This window comes from Eupeodes corollae, chromosome 3 (genome assembly GCF_945859685.1).
Source record: "Eupeodes corollae chromosome 3, idEupCoro1.1, whole genome shotgun sequence".
NCBI classification, from domain to species: domain Eukaryota; kingdom Metazoa; phylum Arthropoda; class Insecta; order Diptera; family Syrphidae; genus Eupeodes; species Eupeodes corollae.
Genome location: NC_079149.1, coordinates 82617790 through 82636105, shown reverse-complemented (window position 1 = coordinate 82636105; position 18316 = coordinate 82617790). Strand labels below are relative to the sequence as shown.

The 18316-nt window shown below is 34.8% G+C and overlaps 1 protein-coding gene across 1 annotated transcript; it reads right to left on the bottom strand.

Moving 5' to 3' along the window:
• Window positions 1–6469: 6469 nt before the first annotated feature.
• Window positions 6470–18273, bottom strand: LOC129949586 (menin). The gene is made up of 4 exons (XM_056061141.1): window positions 18073–18273; window positions 17097–18013; window positions 11804–12429; window positions 6470–7762 (listed from the first exon to the last, which is right to left on the bottom strand). Exons 2-4 carry the CDS (start codon window positions 17944–17946, stop codon window positions 7223–7225), a joined length of 2016 nt encoding a protein of 671 aa, XP_055917116.1. The 5' UTR covers window positions 17947–18013; window positions 18073–18273; the 3' UTR covers window positions 6470–7222.
• Window positions 18274–18316: the final 43 nt, after the last annotated feature.

Genomic DNA, 18316 nt, shown 5'->3' with positions numbered 1-18316 from the left:
TTTGTGGCGTTTTGTGTTACTGATCTTTTGGAGCTCTCTGATATTGCAAAGTGGATGTGGGACCCGTCTAAGGAAAATGTGGCCGACGAAGTCACATGGTCGATGGTTTGTAGGTCCATCGTTTCTACTTCAGCCCAGAAACTTGGCCAACGGAAAAACGTCAATCAAATAAAGTTCCCGATTAACTAAGAATTCAAAATTTAAACATTCATAATGTTTTTTCAGGAAGCCTTATTTTCAGGGGGCCGATTTTCAAAGTGGATAAAACTACTGCGTAGTTGTAACTTTGTTCATCGATTTGTTAAAAAGTCGCAGTCAAGAGCGAAGTAAAGGCGAACATTTTCTGAAAGTTTCGCTCCAACAAAACAACATCTTATCGAAATAATAAAAGAGACAGGAAACTTTAGTGGACAGCTCACTCAAACAGAGCTCTATGAAAGGAAGTGCAGTTTTGAACATACCGCGATCAATTGTATTTTTTTTTTCTAAAAATAAGGCGGTGAATAAAAGACATGGGCGGATCCAGACTTTTCATTAGGGGGGGGATTCACACTCTTAGATGAGTTTTTACTCACCGCTTAAAAATGTTCTCTAATGCTTTGTAAAGGAGGCTAACAAAATTTAATAATTGCTAAAATGACAACTTTAGGTATCAAATTATTTAAGAACACTGTTGTCCAGCAAGGTATGGTCTAACTATTTAATTTGGATGACTACCTACATAGAAAGCATTCCAAGATTATAACAGTTTTCTAAATATGCCATATTTAAGAGCTAAAACAACACAATAGTTTAGAGTTTTTGGTGCATTTCGCGCAGAAATGTAGGAAATTGTTTTGAAACGTTGCTTTTTTCCAAAAATACAATACACTTTTCTTGTTTTCATTTCTATTAATGCAAAAATTCAAAAGTTAAGAAAATTATCGAGGATCTGATATGTGTGTCGGGTTTTCTTGATCAATGTTTTTTTGAACTCAATTTGCCGGGAGTCTCTTATTACTATCGTTATCAATCTGCTTATTCGTATTTTGATCTTAAAGGCGTCAACAAAACTTAAAAATTGTAGGGATACAAAGGTTTTGTTCTTGAATTTAAGGAAATAGTTCCATTTGAGTACAAAATTAAATTAAAACATAAGTTGGGAAAAAAATTAAATTAAAAAATAAGTTGGGAAGAAAAGTTTTTGTAGCCCTCACAAATTACACGTTTTAATGCTTTTACGTCAATAGATATGAAAAAAATGTTGTCCCCTTTCTGAGATATTTTTTTCGAAAATCATTTTAAATTTTGTTTTAAAAATATTTTTGGTAAGCACTCAATAAAGAGCTTATAAATATACATATGTACATTTTACATTTTAATTTCGTCAAAAAATGTTGTCTAATTTTTGAGATATCGAGTTTCGTAAACAAAATTAGTATTTTTTTTTTAAATAAAAAAAAAATAAATTTTTGATCATTGATGATCTCTTATTCAAGGTTTTTTCTTAAGAACTTGAATATTTACTCTTTTTCTAAACAATGTTTATGAAAATAATTTAAAGTATGACTAAAGTTTTTTCAAATTCTAAATTGAGTAAAAACAAAAGTTTTAGTTGTTTTTGACAGCAAACCACTTTATGGCGAATATCTTTAAATTACTAACAAATCTTTAAATGAAATCTTTACGTATACAACTTAACTGTATAAGCTATATTATATTATGGCTCATATGACCCCCCCCCCCCCCTGGATCGTCCATTGGTCAAAAGTTAAAAAATTTGTGCTGTGTTTTTGGAATAGTGCTGAATATCCGATTTATATTATGATCATGGTCTAATCTTCAGTCAAAAGTTGTACTTTTAGCAACAAAGTTTAAGGAAATGAACTACAAAATTTTGTTTTCATATACAAGATATTAATAATTTAAAATATAATGGGGGTCATGTCCATTAACGCAACTTGATTAGTTTTGAATTAAAGGGAATTCCTTCGAAAAAACAAACAAATTATCTCCCATGGGGGGTCATGACCCCTATGACCCCCCCCCCCCCGTGGATCCGCCATTGATAAAAGAAGGTCTATTTACAAACTTTGTCCTTATCTAGACGAAAATGAGTTAATACGCGCGAGTGGAAGATTTGAGCCGTCTAAAGACGTGGGTCATAATTTTAAGTTGCCAATTATTCTCTCTGGGAAAGATCAGATCACTAATCTTATTATTCTAGATTACCGTTAACGCTACAAACATCAACATCATGAAATAGCTTTAGTTGAAATTCGCCAGCAGTTTCATATTACGTTCACCAATCATGGCTCAACAATCACCTGCTAGACTGGCGTCTTTTAGTCGTCCATTTTCATTCATAGGCATTGACTACTTTGGGCCCTTGAATGTTACAATTATCGAGGAATATGTACAGTTGTGTTCATAAAAATAGCAGTGCTCTCCAAAAAAAAAACAAAAAGGCCTTCAATACCAACGTTATAAAATATTTTGAGTATCGAGTCCACTAAAACCTGACACCTCTCGACTGGTATTGCGTTCCACGAATCACGCACTGCTTCATACAAATTTTTCAAATTTTTGGGATTTGCTTTATGAACTGCATTCATAACATCCCCCACACATTTTCGATGGGGTTAAGGTCAGGGGATTCAGCGGGCCACTACATAACGAACAACTTCTTCTGCGCAAACCATGATTTTGACTTTTTTGACGTAATCTTGTTGGTATACCCAAACCAACGGCGTTTTCTCTTCAGCATAGGGTAACATAACCTCCTCGAGAATTTTCACATACTCTGTTTCATCCGTTATACCCCTCATGGGATTAATAGGTCCGACCCCGTAATATGAAAAACAAGCCCATATCATAATTTTTCCTCCACCATGCTTCACTGTTTTTATAGTGTACCGTGGATCGTATGCTGCATTTTGCGTTCCTCTCACATATTCTCGACGACCCTTGGACCCAAAGAGGACGACTTTGCTTTCACCGCTCCACAGAACATTCCTCCATTTCTCTTTTGACCAATTTCTATGCGCTTTAACAAACTCCATTCTCTTTGCCGCATGCCTTTTCGTCATGAATGTTAACATGCGTGGACTTCGGGCTGGTAACTTCGCTTAAAAAAGACGTCTTCATATTGTGACAGCGCTAACAGTCTGTTTAAGTCTGTTTTTCATCCTTTTTATACCTTTTTAATTTTAAAATCCAAAGGACTGCATAAAGAACACTCTACGAGAGTTTGAAATAATGTGTGTTCACCGGGAAAAGTAGAGTATACGTTTAAGCTAAAAGTCTCTAATATGAAAACGAGAGACCGTTAGATGCAAGTAACATATTAATATCTTTTGTTATTTAAATAATTGACAATCTAATAAAATTTTACCAGCACTGCTATTTTTGTGAACACAACTGTATGTATAGAGCTCGCTACCCCTATCCACTGACACATGTATACTGGCGATTCAAAATTGCCTATAGAATTTCATTGCGACAACGGCAAAAACTTTCACGGTGCAGTAGCGAGAGTTACAGGAAGCTTGAGAGGACTTAAACAAAGAAAAGCTAATGAAAACGTTCACATCATCTATACAAAAATGGATCTTCATTCCACCAGGCTCCCCACACATGTTAGGAAGCTGGAAAAGTCGGATCTGTCAAATCAACATTGGCTAGAGCCATGTCCACTCACAATCCTTCCGACGAGGTTTTACGAAGTTCATTAATCGAAGTTGAAAGCATTTGTTTTTGACTTTTATCGAATTTAAATGGGAAATAAATAAATACAAAATGAATTTGACTTCAAGATGGAGGACTACGTTTATATTTTATAAACTTTAACAATTCTATTACGGACATTTGTTCGAATCGTATACCTCCTTAGAAGTGATTACCTTTTAAATCTGGTAAAGTTTAGAACGTGCTAAAATCACACCTGTCGGATCGACTTCCGATTTTATTTTCTTAATTTTGAACAATCACTTTGGGGAAAGTTTAAACTTTTAATACTTTCCCATATTTTTTAAGCCATAAGCCCATTAGGCTTGGTTCTTCTTAATCTCCGAACATGGTTTCTTATATTCAAGACGGACTCCATTTCAGAATTAGTATGACTTTGAAGTCTCTGATTGTGCGATACAGCGTATTTTTTAACAACTTCTGTAACCATTTCTATTTGTAAGTCACGATGTAGATCGGTATTTCTTATGTACCAAGGTGTATTAACTATTCCACGAAGGACTTTGTTTTGGAATTTTTGGATGATTTCGGTATTTGTTTTCTTTGTACAGCCCCATAATTAAGTTCCATAGGTCCAAACAGGCTTTAGTACTTCATTTTACAGCATTATTTTGTTTTGGATTGATAAATCAGAGCTGTTACCAAGCAACCAGTACATTTTTCTATATTTCAAGTTTAGTTCTTATCTATTCTTTTTGATGTGCTCTTTTCAGTTATATTTGGCCGTATTGGCGTCAGGTACAGCTTGATTATTAATGATTATTGGAATATTGTTTATCTTTTTATTTGTAAAGTTTATATGTGAAGATTTTGTTTCATTGAGTTTGATACGCCATTTTTCGGTTCAAGCTCTTACTGTGTCGCCGGCATTCTGTAGTTTTACTGCTCCCTTAGAGACACATTTGTCGGGTACCAAAATTGCGGTATCATCTGCTAAAGTAGGCATTATGGTGTGATTACCAACTGGAATATCCCTTGTGTATAGTAAATACAGGGTAGGACCTAGGACACTTCCTTGTGGTACACCGGCTTCTATTTTCTTCAATTCCCAGTATTCTTGATCGTAACTTACTCTAAGCAATCGGTCTGAGATGTACGATTTTAATATTTCAAAGTACTGCCTGGGAAGATCCCTTTGCAGTTTGTACTCAAGTCCCTCATGCCAAACCTTGTCAAAAGCTTGAGCAACATCTAAGAAAATAGCTGAACATACTTGTTTTTCTTCTAATGCTTTTTCTATTACATCCGATATTCTATGAACTTGGTCTATCGTGGAATGTTTATTTCTAAAGCCAAACTGATGGTTTGGGATTAACCTTCTTTCTTCTATGATTTTGCTAAGTCTCTTCAGAAGCAGTTCTTCAAAAACTTTTGCCATACTTGGTATAAGCGATATTGGTCTGTAAGCCGTCACTTCTGTAGGTGGTTTACCTTGCTTTGGTATGACAATTACTTCAGCAATTTTCCAATGTTGCGTGACATACCGTTGCTTAAGGCATGCATTTATTATATATTGGAGTTTTATGAAGGCCTTCAATGGCATTTCTTTCGTAACCTTAGCAGTAATAAGATCGTAACCTGGTGATTTTTTATTTGGTAGTTGATGTAAACACATACTTTTTATTTCTTTAAGTCTTACAATTGCTATTTCGCTTTCATCTATCTTATCAACAAACTGTAAGTTATTTTCAGCCGCGTTTGATTAGTATGGCTTAAAAACATTCGCAAGATGTTAAGAAAAAAGGTTAGCTAGCTCTTTCGGGTTACCGATCCATTTCCCATCTTGAGATTTCAAGGGCGAGATTTGTAACTGCGGTCTTTTCAGGCACTTGGCTGCTTTCCATAGCGAAAAATCGGTTGAAGCATCAGTCGTTAAATTCCTTAGGAATGTACTGAGTGAATCATTTTTGAATTTGTAAATTTGTTTTTTAAGATTGTTGCTTATACGGTTAAACGTTGTTTTATCATCTGGAAATCTACTATTTTGCCATTTTCTTCGAGCTCTTCTTTTCTCTATTATCAACTCTCTTATCTCTAATATTTTTTTCATTTTATCTTCTATTAGAAAATGTTGGAGTACTTTCTTCAGCGGCCTGTTGCACATCAGCAATAAATTGTTCCACTTCATGGTCAATTTGCTCGATTGTATCCATGGGAGATCTTAAATTTATAAAACTTAAAAGCCTATTTCTAAAATCATTCCAGTTTGTTTTCTTATTTTCAAGCTTTGGATTACTTTTTTCTAGTACTTCCGATTCACTTAGTGATAGAATCACTGGAGTATGATCTGATGACAGGTCATAATTACATTCGACACTAATGTGATTTCGTTTGATTCCTTTAGCTACGAAAAAGTCAATAAGGTCTGGTATTTTGTTAGTATCGGAAGGCCAGTAAGTTGGCGATGTGGAGGAATAGAATTCGCAATTATATTTACGACCTGCTTGGAAAATAGTTGTTACTTGCATATTTTCACTAGTAAACTTGGCTACTTCATAATGTTTTAAGCTTTCTTTTATAAGAATCGCCGATACACCTCTTGCCTTGTCAGCTGTCCTGTCCAAAATTGATCGCATCTATTCCTACTAAACTGATCCCTGCATAAGATTAGCCCTTCTTTTATGCATTTGCTAAAATGTATTATGGATTTACCGCAATTGAAGACTTCATGTGAGTCAGTGGTTCATCATCTATCTATATGAACACTGACACTTTGGCCAAAGATCATTCAAATAAAACACAATTTATATTTATAAAGTAAATAGGTATGTATTCGAAATAAATGTGAGTATATTGTATTCTGTGCATTCTACTGGAAGGCATTTTCAACCATTAAGATTTAAATACCATTTAAAAAATTTATTGCTAACATCATGAACTGTATTTGTCTTTAATAAAAAAAAAAACAAAAAATGTGTAAACTTCAATCAGTTATTGTTTGTGATCATTTATATATATATATCTTAAAATACCGTAATCTAAAAAGGATTACAATAATATAAAAAGGGACAAAATACTTAAGAGAACAATAAATACATACCTTTTAGAAATGAAACATAAACAACTTTTCACAAATATATAGTTAACGTTTTTAGGTTGCGCTACCAACTTTAAGTTTGGTTAAAAGGTTTACAAAAATATATATTATAAATATTATCTTAATTTTTAACGATAGACTCTTAAATCATATAAAGATTAACAGAAATAACACCATCGATACAAAACATAGACTGCTTACATGTGAATGCTTACTAATTTTTTTTTCTGCTGCTTCTTTTCTTGTACATACATATACACAAATGTAACGTGCAAAAGTAAATTTCTCTTTTTCTTATTGCTTCTAACGCTAATTTTTTTAAGCTTAAAGCTTTCATAACAAAACGGATTCAATCCTCTTTTTTTTTCTTAGACAAGAGTGGACAAATAAATAAGCAATTATTATTTATATCTTATTTCTATAAATATTATGCATTAGGTAATAGGTATGTTAGTTTAATTATTCACGTCGTGCTCTTTTCGGTCGTGTGACCATTGAAGATTCTGTTGCTTGGACACTGGCCTGACATCCTGTGTTTAAAACTGATTTTTCGGCTCCTCTGGCTTTCTTATTTACAACTGAATGAGCCGTAACTTGTAGCGAAATAGCATGGGTATTGAGCTTTTCATTTAAAAGCAAGTCTTTGATGCCTTTCATCTTCTGGCTGTGTAGGAATATTACCGGATGTTTGGGCATAAACTCATAGTCATCGTCATATTGTAAAATATGCTTTGGTGATGTTGATATAGGAGGCAATATAAGTTTGGGAAATGCAAGTGGGCTTTGTTTACGAGTGTTTTTTGAAGTTGTGACGTCGTCGTTTTGTTTTGCATCGCTACGTGCTGCAAGGTACTTTGGATCAGTAGTGAATAATTGTCCGCCTCCTTGGAGGAGAAAATCAGGATTCAATATTTTTTCCCCACAAGCAGCTGTGATATCCGCAAGAGTTGTAGATAGTTCTGACTTTTTATCCAGCTTACTTTCAGGAAGGACCAGTTTCTAATGGAAGAATGAGCAAAAATTGAATAATCAACATCAAGCTTAAATACATAGGTAATGGAGATAATGGATAAATAAACGAATAGCTGTTTGTTTGATAGCTTCAGGAAAATTTATACCTACACTTTCTGAACTTCACTAATTGTGGATTAAATGTCAACCCACTTCAGACAAAAAGACGTAACGTTCAAATTATAGGCTGCCCAGATGCCTAATGGTGTTCTACTACACATTACTGATATGGCGAAATATCTTGGACTAATACTTGATAGCAAATAAAATTGAAAGGGACACATTGTAGGAAGAGAAAGAAAATCCTGAGTTGCCTTCTATACCTGCAGCTGAATTTTAGGAAGAAGATAGGCCCAAGCCGCAAAACCATTCTTGGGATGTACACAACCATTGTATGGCCAATATAAGACATACGCATGTTTGGTGTGGTGGCCAGAACTAGAAAAGGTCACTCATCTTAAAAATATAGCAAAGATTCAGAGAATAGTGCAATTAGGACTACACCAACTGCTGGCCTGGAAACAGTTCTTGATATAGTCGTGAAAGAATTGGCTCTCAAACTCCCAGTCTTTGAAGCGGCTTAAGACCATTCTTACAAGATTTTGGTAAACAAAAGCAAAGATACATTTATAGTTAGTCAACGGTTACAAAGTCAAAACTAGTAAAACAGTGCCAAAGGGAGCTAAGTTCACTCAACGAGCTCAAGACGGTTACCCTTCTTTGGGTATCAGGGCACTGTGACATTTGTTGTGTTCCACTAGAACACAATAAAACACGACTTCTTTAGTTTACATATAAAATTAGATTGACTCAAATTCTATTAATTATTTCCTTCGTAACCTATTCCGAAACCTAGATCATCGCCTCTTTCGAATCAGCCACGCATTCTACTTTACTTCACTTGCCTTGACACATATTGTTTATGTAAACAACGAGTGCACCATATGTTGTAATTGACATACTTGCACTCCATGAGTCAGTATTGTTTTTGTTTGCAATATGAACCAAGTCGTTGTTTTGTTGTTTGGTTGCCATAGTTCGATTGCTGCTCCTTTCAAAGTGTAACGTATGACACACGAGGAACCTTTAGTTATAATCGAACTATGTCATGTGTCTTGCAAGCGATTCTTTGGAATTGTGTATGGTTTCCAGTTCTACCTGTTTAATGGCACAACACATTGACGGAAATAAAAGAACCAAAAAATGAATGACGGTACTAGGGAAATGCTTTTTTTACGACATCATTCTTGCCACCTAAGGACATTCTGATATTTACACAAATATCAGGGGGTTTCAGAGAGTCGCCTTCCACCACTTCATTTAGGATAATTTTAATTTGTGCTTGCAGGTTTAAATATCTGCGCTAGTTGTGCTTTAAAAACTTCATTAGTATGCGATGGTATAGATTGGGCTATTTTACCGGCTTCAACGAAAGCAATTCCTAATATTGTTGCAGGGTTTTTATTTTGCTCCCGACAGAAAAATGACTACCTGAAAAACTGTAAGTATTCCTGTTAATTTATTAGTTTGATTTACGATAGATAAAACAAAAACATATTTGTTTACATTTGCAGTTAAATTTAACAAATCAAAACCAAATTCAAGAGCTTGTAGAGCTGATGCGGACGAATTAGCAGAACTAGACAAATTTAAACGGAATTGAATACCATAGCTGAGCAGTTGAACAGCAAGGGTCCTCCACATTCTCACTGTGTGTTTTTTTATTAGGTTTGGACTGACTTTAAATTCAAAGTTAAAAAGAAGTAATCCACAATTCAAAGGAAATAAAAGCAAATGGAGAAGAGCCAGGATTTTCAAGCCAGAGGTCTTGGGTTTAATCCCTGCTTGTACCATCCAAAGTTTTTTTTTCACGAGTACTGCCTCTTTCTTCTTGCAGGAATTGATAAATTCTCCAAAAGTAAGTCTTGCCATGAAAAGAGTTTTCTCAAATTGGCCGTTCGAATCAGCATATAAACTGTAGGTCCCCTCCATCCCAGACAACATTACTTGCACACAGGAAGGGTTCAAAGTTGTAAATCAACAGACCCTGGTTCTCTACGGACTGTTTTTCTACCTTATTTATAATTTCAAGGGGAATTCCCAAACCAACTGCAAAATGTATCTTCACTGGAAAAGGCTGTAGCAAATTTGCTAAGATAAAACAAGTTGTTGACATCAAATAGCAATCCAATCGGTGGATCCAATTCGAATTTGCATTGAAACCTCTTGCCAACTACATCCGGGTCTGCATAAACACAAATTCAGGCGGATGCAGACAGTTCGTTGCAGTATTTGGAAGCGATCGCCTTTAAAACAAATGACAGTTTCGGTGAATTAGAGGGTGAAGTTCCTTATGAAGAACATAAAGACGGTAACGAATTAATTTTAGAAAATATGTACAAATTAATAAAATCGATTGCTTCTTGATCTAATTTCTTGTTAATAAATTTTATAGAAATAATAATATATTTAAAAAATAGCAGTTTCATTGTTGTAATAATTGCATTCAAAAACTAAAGCAGTTGTAGACTAAGTTCAAACTAAGCTCTGTACACATGAACACACTCAAGGGGATGGATATGAATATGCTTATATTGATTGATTGCGCAATTAGAAGAGTGGAGTAGGATTTAAATTGGAATCCTCATGTAAATTAGTTTAAAATGTCTTAACCCTGCCAATGAACGCATGGCATAAAACATCGTCGGGGTGACATTCTGGCCACGTAAAAGTTTCATAGTTGCGGAGCACCAACAAGCCTCGGATACGGACGGATTTACTGTTGACAACCAACGCAAACGAATAAAGGACAACGAACTTCGGATATGCACGTGGAATGTTTGGTCCCTTAACAGACCACGTGCGACCGAAGAATTAGCTGAGGCCCTAAACTGCTATTAAGCAGACATTACCGCCATCCAGGAAATACGATGGAAATGGCCGGGCAAAAAGAGGATGAAAAACTGCGATATTTACTATGATGACTGCTACTCCGAAAACCAACAGCGCTTATTTGGATGTAGCTTCGTCATTGGAGCCAGACTTAGGCAAGAAGTCTTGAGCTTTATGTGCATCAATAAGCGCATCATGACCATACGCATCAAGGCTAAATTCGGCAACATTAGCCTGATATGCGCGCACGCCCCCACAGAAAAGAAATACTACAACACTAAAGATATGTTCTTCGAGCTCCTAGACAAAACATATGAGCAGTGCCCTAGCTACGGTATTAAAATAGTCCTGGGCGATTTTAATGCAAAGCTAGGAAGGGAAGACATCTTTGGTGGAATAGACGTGAAGAACAGCCTACACGACAACACTTCCGACAACGGATTCAGGCTCAAAGATTTTGCTGTGGGGCGAAACGTCATGGTAGCCAGTGCGCGTTTTCCACACCTCAACATCCACAAAGGAACTTGGACTTCTCCAGATCAATCTACGGTCGACCAGATTGACCATATTGTCAATTTCTTGACAGTGATTAAACAAAAGAAAAATTGCGGTACTTTGCTTTCTGTACCACTCGAGAAAATTTCGGTTTTAGAAGTAGAGACATTTTTGTATCTTATTGTCCTAAACCATCATTCTAAAATAAACTGAAATAAACTAATGTTTTCACCTTTTATATACTCCTCACAATACATTTTCAATTGTAAATATTATTTTCTACCTAAATGTATGTAGTTAATGAAGTGGAATATTAATTTTTATCCCATTCACAATTAATTGTGTATTTCTGAAAGAAATACATTACATTACATACTGCTCAGCAAATAAATGTACAGAGTAGAGAACACCTTGAGCGACTAGACTATGGACACCACTATGACCAAGAACACATGACAACAGCACGCGGTAGGTTTCGAGACGGTCCCCCATCTGCCGATGGGAACCGATGCTTTATTAGTGACTAGGCCGTTGCCACTTCTGAAAAAATACTTCTTAAGGAATAACCTATAACCTACTTTTAATGAAAAAAGTATAAGTGTTTTTATGCATGTTAATAAATAAAATAGCGAAATGACTTACGTCGTAACACGTTATTGAATTGTTATTATTTCCTTCAACTAATTTATTTTCAGTCCGCAAAGAATTTCCTTTCGTCGCATAAGTAGGGTTTTTTTTTAGTTTTGTCGATTTAAAATCTTCACTTTCTTCTAATACATTTATCACAACTTGCGATCTTATGTCATAGTCAAATTTTGAAATAGTGTTGACCAGAGGTTTTGCCCAGCCTATGTGCAATATAGGAGTTGAGCTTTCTTCTTCCCATTGACACACTCCATCATAGAACCTCAAAATGTTAGCAAAAACTTCAGAATCACGCAAAACACTTCTTCCTGAGTGGCCGGAACTTTCCGTTTTTATTATATATGGTATCATTTCGTTTGCAATATCAACAAACTCTTTATATATTTCTTCGTCATCGCGACAGCTGTAGGTGTACAGTCGTATAACGTCACCGGCATTTGCCCAAGATCGAAAAGCTTCTCTATATTTACCAATGCGATAGTAATAAGTGCCTTGATACGTATACGGATAAACATGATGATTGCTATAGTAGATTTTAGCCGATTGTATTGCCTCTATGTATAATGCCTCGCAGCTTTTTCTTCCAATGGTAGGACTTACTTCCTCTAGTTCTCCAAGGTTTCCTTAAACAAACAAAAATTATACACATTATACAAAATTCTCGAGAATTTTTAAATAACAAAAATATATGTATATTGTTTTAAACCGTAATCATAAATGCATTACTGAATTCATTGAATTTAGAGTATGATACCGGATCTTAACTATATTAGAATTACTATAGCAAGATAAACCAAATTATCTAAAAGAAAAGACATACCTCCTGAACTCCTTCTCTGTACTTTTGAGTACCAGTTCAATATTCAAAATAAGAGGAGAATTTTTGATTTAGTGTGACCTATGCAGGACCGGCCCCAGGCAATCTTCCACCCTGTTTTTATATTTTCATACATAAACTGATACACAAGAATAAACCTTTCCTACAGTACCCAGGAGGTAGACTTTCAGACTTTCAGTGCGTTTTTTGTTATTGAGGTATCCCAAGTAACCCTAAATAATAGACTGAAACGCAGCGATGAAATGAGCAGAGGGGAAACGTTTAAACTTGGAAACATTTTGCAAATTCAGAAATGAGATCATCAAAGTCTAAAGAATTTAATAATTCCTTTTCAATGGACATTAAAGATAAGCCTACCAATCTTTCTTAAGTCATGGTTGTCCTAAGATAATTTTTAATAATTTTAAGTTTAGAAAAACTACGTTCCCTTGAAGCTACCGTGGCCGGGATTGTATTAGGGATTTGGGGAGCAATTACTAAATTCAGAGGTTTGAAATAAAAATTAAATTTAACACATCTAAACTTTAGCTTTGTGCTGTAACAAGCGGGGATATTACGGTTTAAAACTACCTAATGTTATAACATTCTGCAAATTAAGGCATGAAGCACGTACATTTTTATTTTTTAAACATTCGCTTATGTTACATAAAAATGAAAAATTGATGTTATATGTATCAAGCTGTTTAAACTTTTGTGTAATTGATTGAATGGCTTCATTAAGAATTTTTAAAAAAAATCTACTTCAAATCTTTGTTTCGGGTCTAATATAGTTTCAGGACATTCATCAACATAAAGTCTTTTTCTCCGTTGAAATCGCAATGATGAAGCTCCAGGAAACATATTTAGTATTTCTAGGGAACAATTGAATAAACCTTCTCATTAAATTTTTCATCGGAACGCATTAAAATTAAACTGTTTTTTGTATTTTTTAAAACTTTTATACCAGTTGACAGATTAACGGACGGACTTTGCAAATATTTACTAGTTTTATTTATATTTTCTAAAACATCAAACCAAATTTGCAGGCAGCAAATAAAATTAAAAATGCCCCTAAATTTCCTTTTTCTATAAGGGCTTCATATGTTTCTTCTAAATTTGTTTTTAAAGGCCTCAATGCTTCTAACCTGCTCTCCCATCAAGTCTCAAAAACGGCCTCAAAGTAAGACTTGGAATTTTGTTCTTATAAATATCCCACTTCGTTGTGGAACTTAAAAAAACGTTATACAAACATTGAATTGTATACAAAAATTTGACTGCATATAATGAGCACCAAGCAGCATCATAACCCACTAAATTTAAGGAATACGAGCAACATGGAACGAAAAATGATCTTGGTTCCAGGGTTCGAATTCGATTCTGAACACTCGCTTCTTTTCCTTTCATATTCGAACTATTATCATAACTTTGGCTTCGACAGTTACTTATTTTAAAATTCCATGTAATTCAAGCGTGTCTAAAATCAACTGAGTCAGTAACATTCCGGTCTTGTCTTGTCACAAAATACGTCATTTCTATTAAAAACTGATAGCTATTTATTTAATCTTAATTAACCGACAAAGGGGAAAATAATTGAAACAATCAGCATCTGACCAGACTAGATATACATTAAAAGTAGCCTTTACAACAGTCATTAACTTTCAAAAAAAAAAAAAAAAAAAAAAACAAAGTAGTAGCTAGCACAGTATCCTCAAGCTCTCATTTTTTGGAGGCACTTTTTTGTTGTTCCTTTTTGTAGATGAGAACTCTCATACAGAGGCACGGGTGCGGTGCATAATAAAAAACCTGCACATTCTAGCCCATATGGTTCAATATGAATAAGAATTTTGCTTTGTTATATATCCTCAAGCTCTCATTTTTTGGAGGCACTTTTTTGTTGTTCCTTTTTGTAGATGAGAACTCACATACAGAGGCACGGGTGCGGTGCATAATAAAAAACCTGCACATTCTAGCCCATATGGTTCAATATGAATAAGAATTTTGCTTTGTCATATTCTCTGTGTTAATTTTGGGACTCAGTGTGCAGGAAATAAATCTTGCACATATGAGGTGGCATGGAACTTTTTTGTGTTGAGATTTTTCATTTCACGCTCTAAAGGCCAACTGTGACACGCATGAAATAATTACTTTTTTTTCTAGTGTAAAGATTTTTACAGTTAAAGAAGTTTATAACGAAGAAAACGATACAATATATGCCACATCATTATATCAAACTAAAACTGTTGTTCTAAGCGTGTCTGAAAGACTTCTTATAGAAATTTAAAAATTCTTAAGTAAGAGTTACCTGAAGCAGTGTGTTCCAGTTTAGTTTGACAGCCAAAACGTTTAAGGCCTGGCAATTAAGCTGAGGTCGTATCCACATTAAAATGGCAACTGAAGGTCTTTGGAAATTCGAAAATTGGTTTTGCTGCATAGACAGGGGACGGAAAATTAGTACGATAAATAGCAAAAATTATGCAAAGGAGTCATTCCACAATCCATTATATAATTCCATGAAAAAGTATTCATAATGTGAGCAGAAAAGTAAAAGGAAAGAAACTGGAGACGTACGATTAGAAGCTACTTGTGAGGCAAATCAACTAAAATCCAAACTTATCTTCGGATTTTCTTGATATTGTTTTGAAAGAAACCAATAATAAAGAAGTAAGCAACGAAACCATCAGTTCTTAAAGAATTATGACTGAAATAGCAAAAGCCATACATCAGTGAAAAAACAATAGAAATGAAAGTTTGCTAATGAATATATAACACAGGAATAAGGTAGAGCTACAAATGTTTGCATTGCTAGTTAACCGTTAGTCAGATGCCAATATTATAAACATGTATTCATGTCAAAGACAAAAACGTTATTAATCCTTAAATGTTCACATAGAAGTCAGTTTCTACGATGAGAAGGAAATGAGGAATTCTCTTATAAGGGAATTATGTCAGCGGGTTGATCATAGTATTGAAATGTGCTGCAAATTCTGGTGTTGGTAAATTACATTTTGTTAAAAGTAAAATGTATCAAAAGGATGACATAAACATTTTACAAAAAAAACATTTATTTGTGTGCCCAGAGCTAGGAATACAAGACAATTTCATGTTTTACTAAACCAGCTGCCCTTAACACACGGAAAAAGTCACCTGACCTAAATGCAATCCAGACATATAGAATGATTTTATATACAATTTTTATAAAGTTCTACACTTTTTATTTAATTTTCTTGGAGAAAATTCATTGCGAACATTTATATTTCATGGGTTCAATTAGTCGCGAGATACTGTGAATTAAATTTCAGAAAGCATGAATTTAAAGAATCATTGAAGTGTTGTGAAAAATATTTGTATATCAGGTTTTAAAATAAAAGTTGGTCGTATGCAAGGAAGAATCAACACCTGGCTTTCAGTGGAGACTTAGGCGAAGAGATTAGGTCCCAAGTAGGTGTCCTTACTGGACACTGTCCTATAGGCAGACACGCAATACGACTTGGTGTAGCCTCAAATGACTTCTGCAGGAGCTGTATGGACGAAGGAGAAGATGAAATAATCTCTCACCATCTCTGCACTTTCACTTAGACGCAAACTTCATCTGGGAGACTACTCTTTTGATAATCCCAGTGAACTAGCTAAAAAGGATATCAAATATCTTCTCCGCCTAACCTAACCTAGGTGAAGATCAACGATAAGCTACAATTAAAAGCTTATTTAGCAGTTGCTCAAATTGAAGAGAAAAAACGAGCTAGAATCCTTATAACGCATAAAGATGAAAGAGTTCAACGGTGCGCAAATAGTTAAGACAGCAAAACAAACTCCAAAACTCAAAACATGCGGTGGAAAATATAAAACGCCTGCTGATCTTGGAAGAGGACTACCTTAGAAGGGGGAAGGAACAGTTTAATATTGAGTAAAGTATTTAAAGTGGATCAAAGCGGACATTATGTCACTTTGCTTTTAAATTCCCACTACTGGTATACTTATATCAAAATATTTTAGAGTTTAATTTCAGTATTTACTTCGTTGATCTATTGAGATAAATGTGATCAATTTTATAAGATTATATTAAGCCTCCATCCCTGACAACAAAACTTGCACACAGGAACGGTTGAGAGCTGCGAGTCACTAGGCCATAGTTCGCAACGGATTGTTGCGCCACCCAATTTATTATTTTAGATCTTAGGCCATAACAAATAACTTCACTCACACAATAATGGACGAAATTAAACTTGACAATTCAATTATCGTCTTTCTTAGATTTAGTTAAGGTTGTTTTGAATTGGATTGAATGAATTGGGGGTGTTTTTAAAATCAGTCGGAAATTGTAACAAATTTACTAATTTTTCAAAAATTATTTTGACCGATTATTCCTGATTATTACCTCGAACTCAATATTCGAAATTCAAAACATTAAGATTTTCGAATGTGTATAAGAGTCAAAGGAAAATAAAAACAATATAACAAAATATACATATGTACCTAGTGCCATTGGGTATTTCTCCAAATATCCCATATCGTAGAGCAGCCACAAAAGGCGTTGTTGCAACTCCGCAATCTCTACACAATCAACGTTAGCTGTTAAAGATATATTTATTGCAGTAACAATCGAAGCAACTTCCATGTACCGATCGCAAATTACTGGCATCCCTGACAAATAAAGCCAAGCTTTTGATTCAATTCCTGCCGTTACATCCTGCCCACGTTTATCCTCGCTTCCTTTTCCATGCCAAGTAACTTCCACAGCCTCTTGACGTTTTTTCCCAAACACAACCCAAGCATGATCCTCCGAAATTGCCAGATGAACATCTTTGTATCCAAGTAATTGACAACCAGCAACCACCCCAAGAGCAACTCCGAAACAATCCAACTTGTTGTATGACAAATAACTGTACAAATTTTGTAAATGAGCTCGATCTTTGTGACTACTCCAAAACAAAGAATGCCAAATAATATCGGACACTCTTTTGATAACATCGCGATTTGCATAACGTCCGGACTTGGGTTTCTGAATGTGAGTCAATATGTTTTGGTATTTCTGGTAAAGATTATTCACCATCTCATAAGTGACAATGGGAAACGTTGAACATTCTCCATCTGCTGAATCCCCATTTGAAGCCCCAGAATTCTCACTGACAGCCAATTCAGCAACCTTGCCAGTTGTAAGCGAAATTTCAATAAAACCGGCCACTATAGAAAGTAAGGTGAGATCCGGTTCTGAATCACCTGGCGTATTCTCAAGACATTTACGAAAGAAATCCACAACGTCAGACATTGACTTCAACGGAAACAGCGAGCTGTTAATATTTGGACGAAAGTTACCAGATGACATCGTGGTTTGGATGTTTAATTTTAAATACGATTCTCGCAATTATTCATGGGGTTATAGCAGCCCTCCTCTTAAAAGAAAGAAATTGCGCGTTAAAAATAAGTTGTTATTTAAATCGCATTTGTATACTTTCTGTAGATTTTATTTTCTGTTAATTAACACCAAAACAATTTATAAAAACTACTTCTTTTCATGATCTTGTTAATTAATATTGTTTAAACAAAAACAAATTTACTTTTTGAGATTGACATGAATTTTGATCAAATAAGATTTAAAATATTGGTGTTGGTGCTCATGTAAACCGCACTATTGTCGATGGCCAAACATTCCATGACCCCATGCGAAACATTCACCATTGTTTTTATTCCAAGAA

Coding starts and splice junctions, on each gene's coding strand:
- LOC129949586 (XM_056061141.1), bottom strand. CDS start 17,946: ATGTCATCTGGTAACTTTCGTCCAAATATTAACAGCTCGCTGTTTCCG. Junction 12,430..17,096: donor GAAATACCCAATGGCACTAG/GTACATATGTAT, acceptor TGTTTGTTTAAG/GAAACCTTGGAGAACTAGAG. Junction 7,763..11,803: donor ATTCAATAACGTGTTACGAC/GTAAGTCATTTC, acceptor TTCTTCCATTAG/AAACTGGTCCTTCCTGAAAG.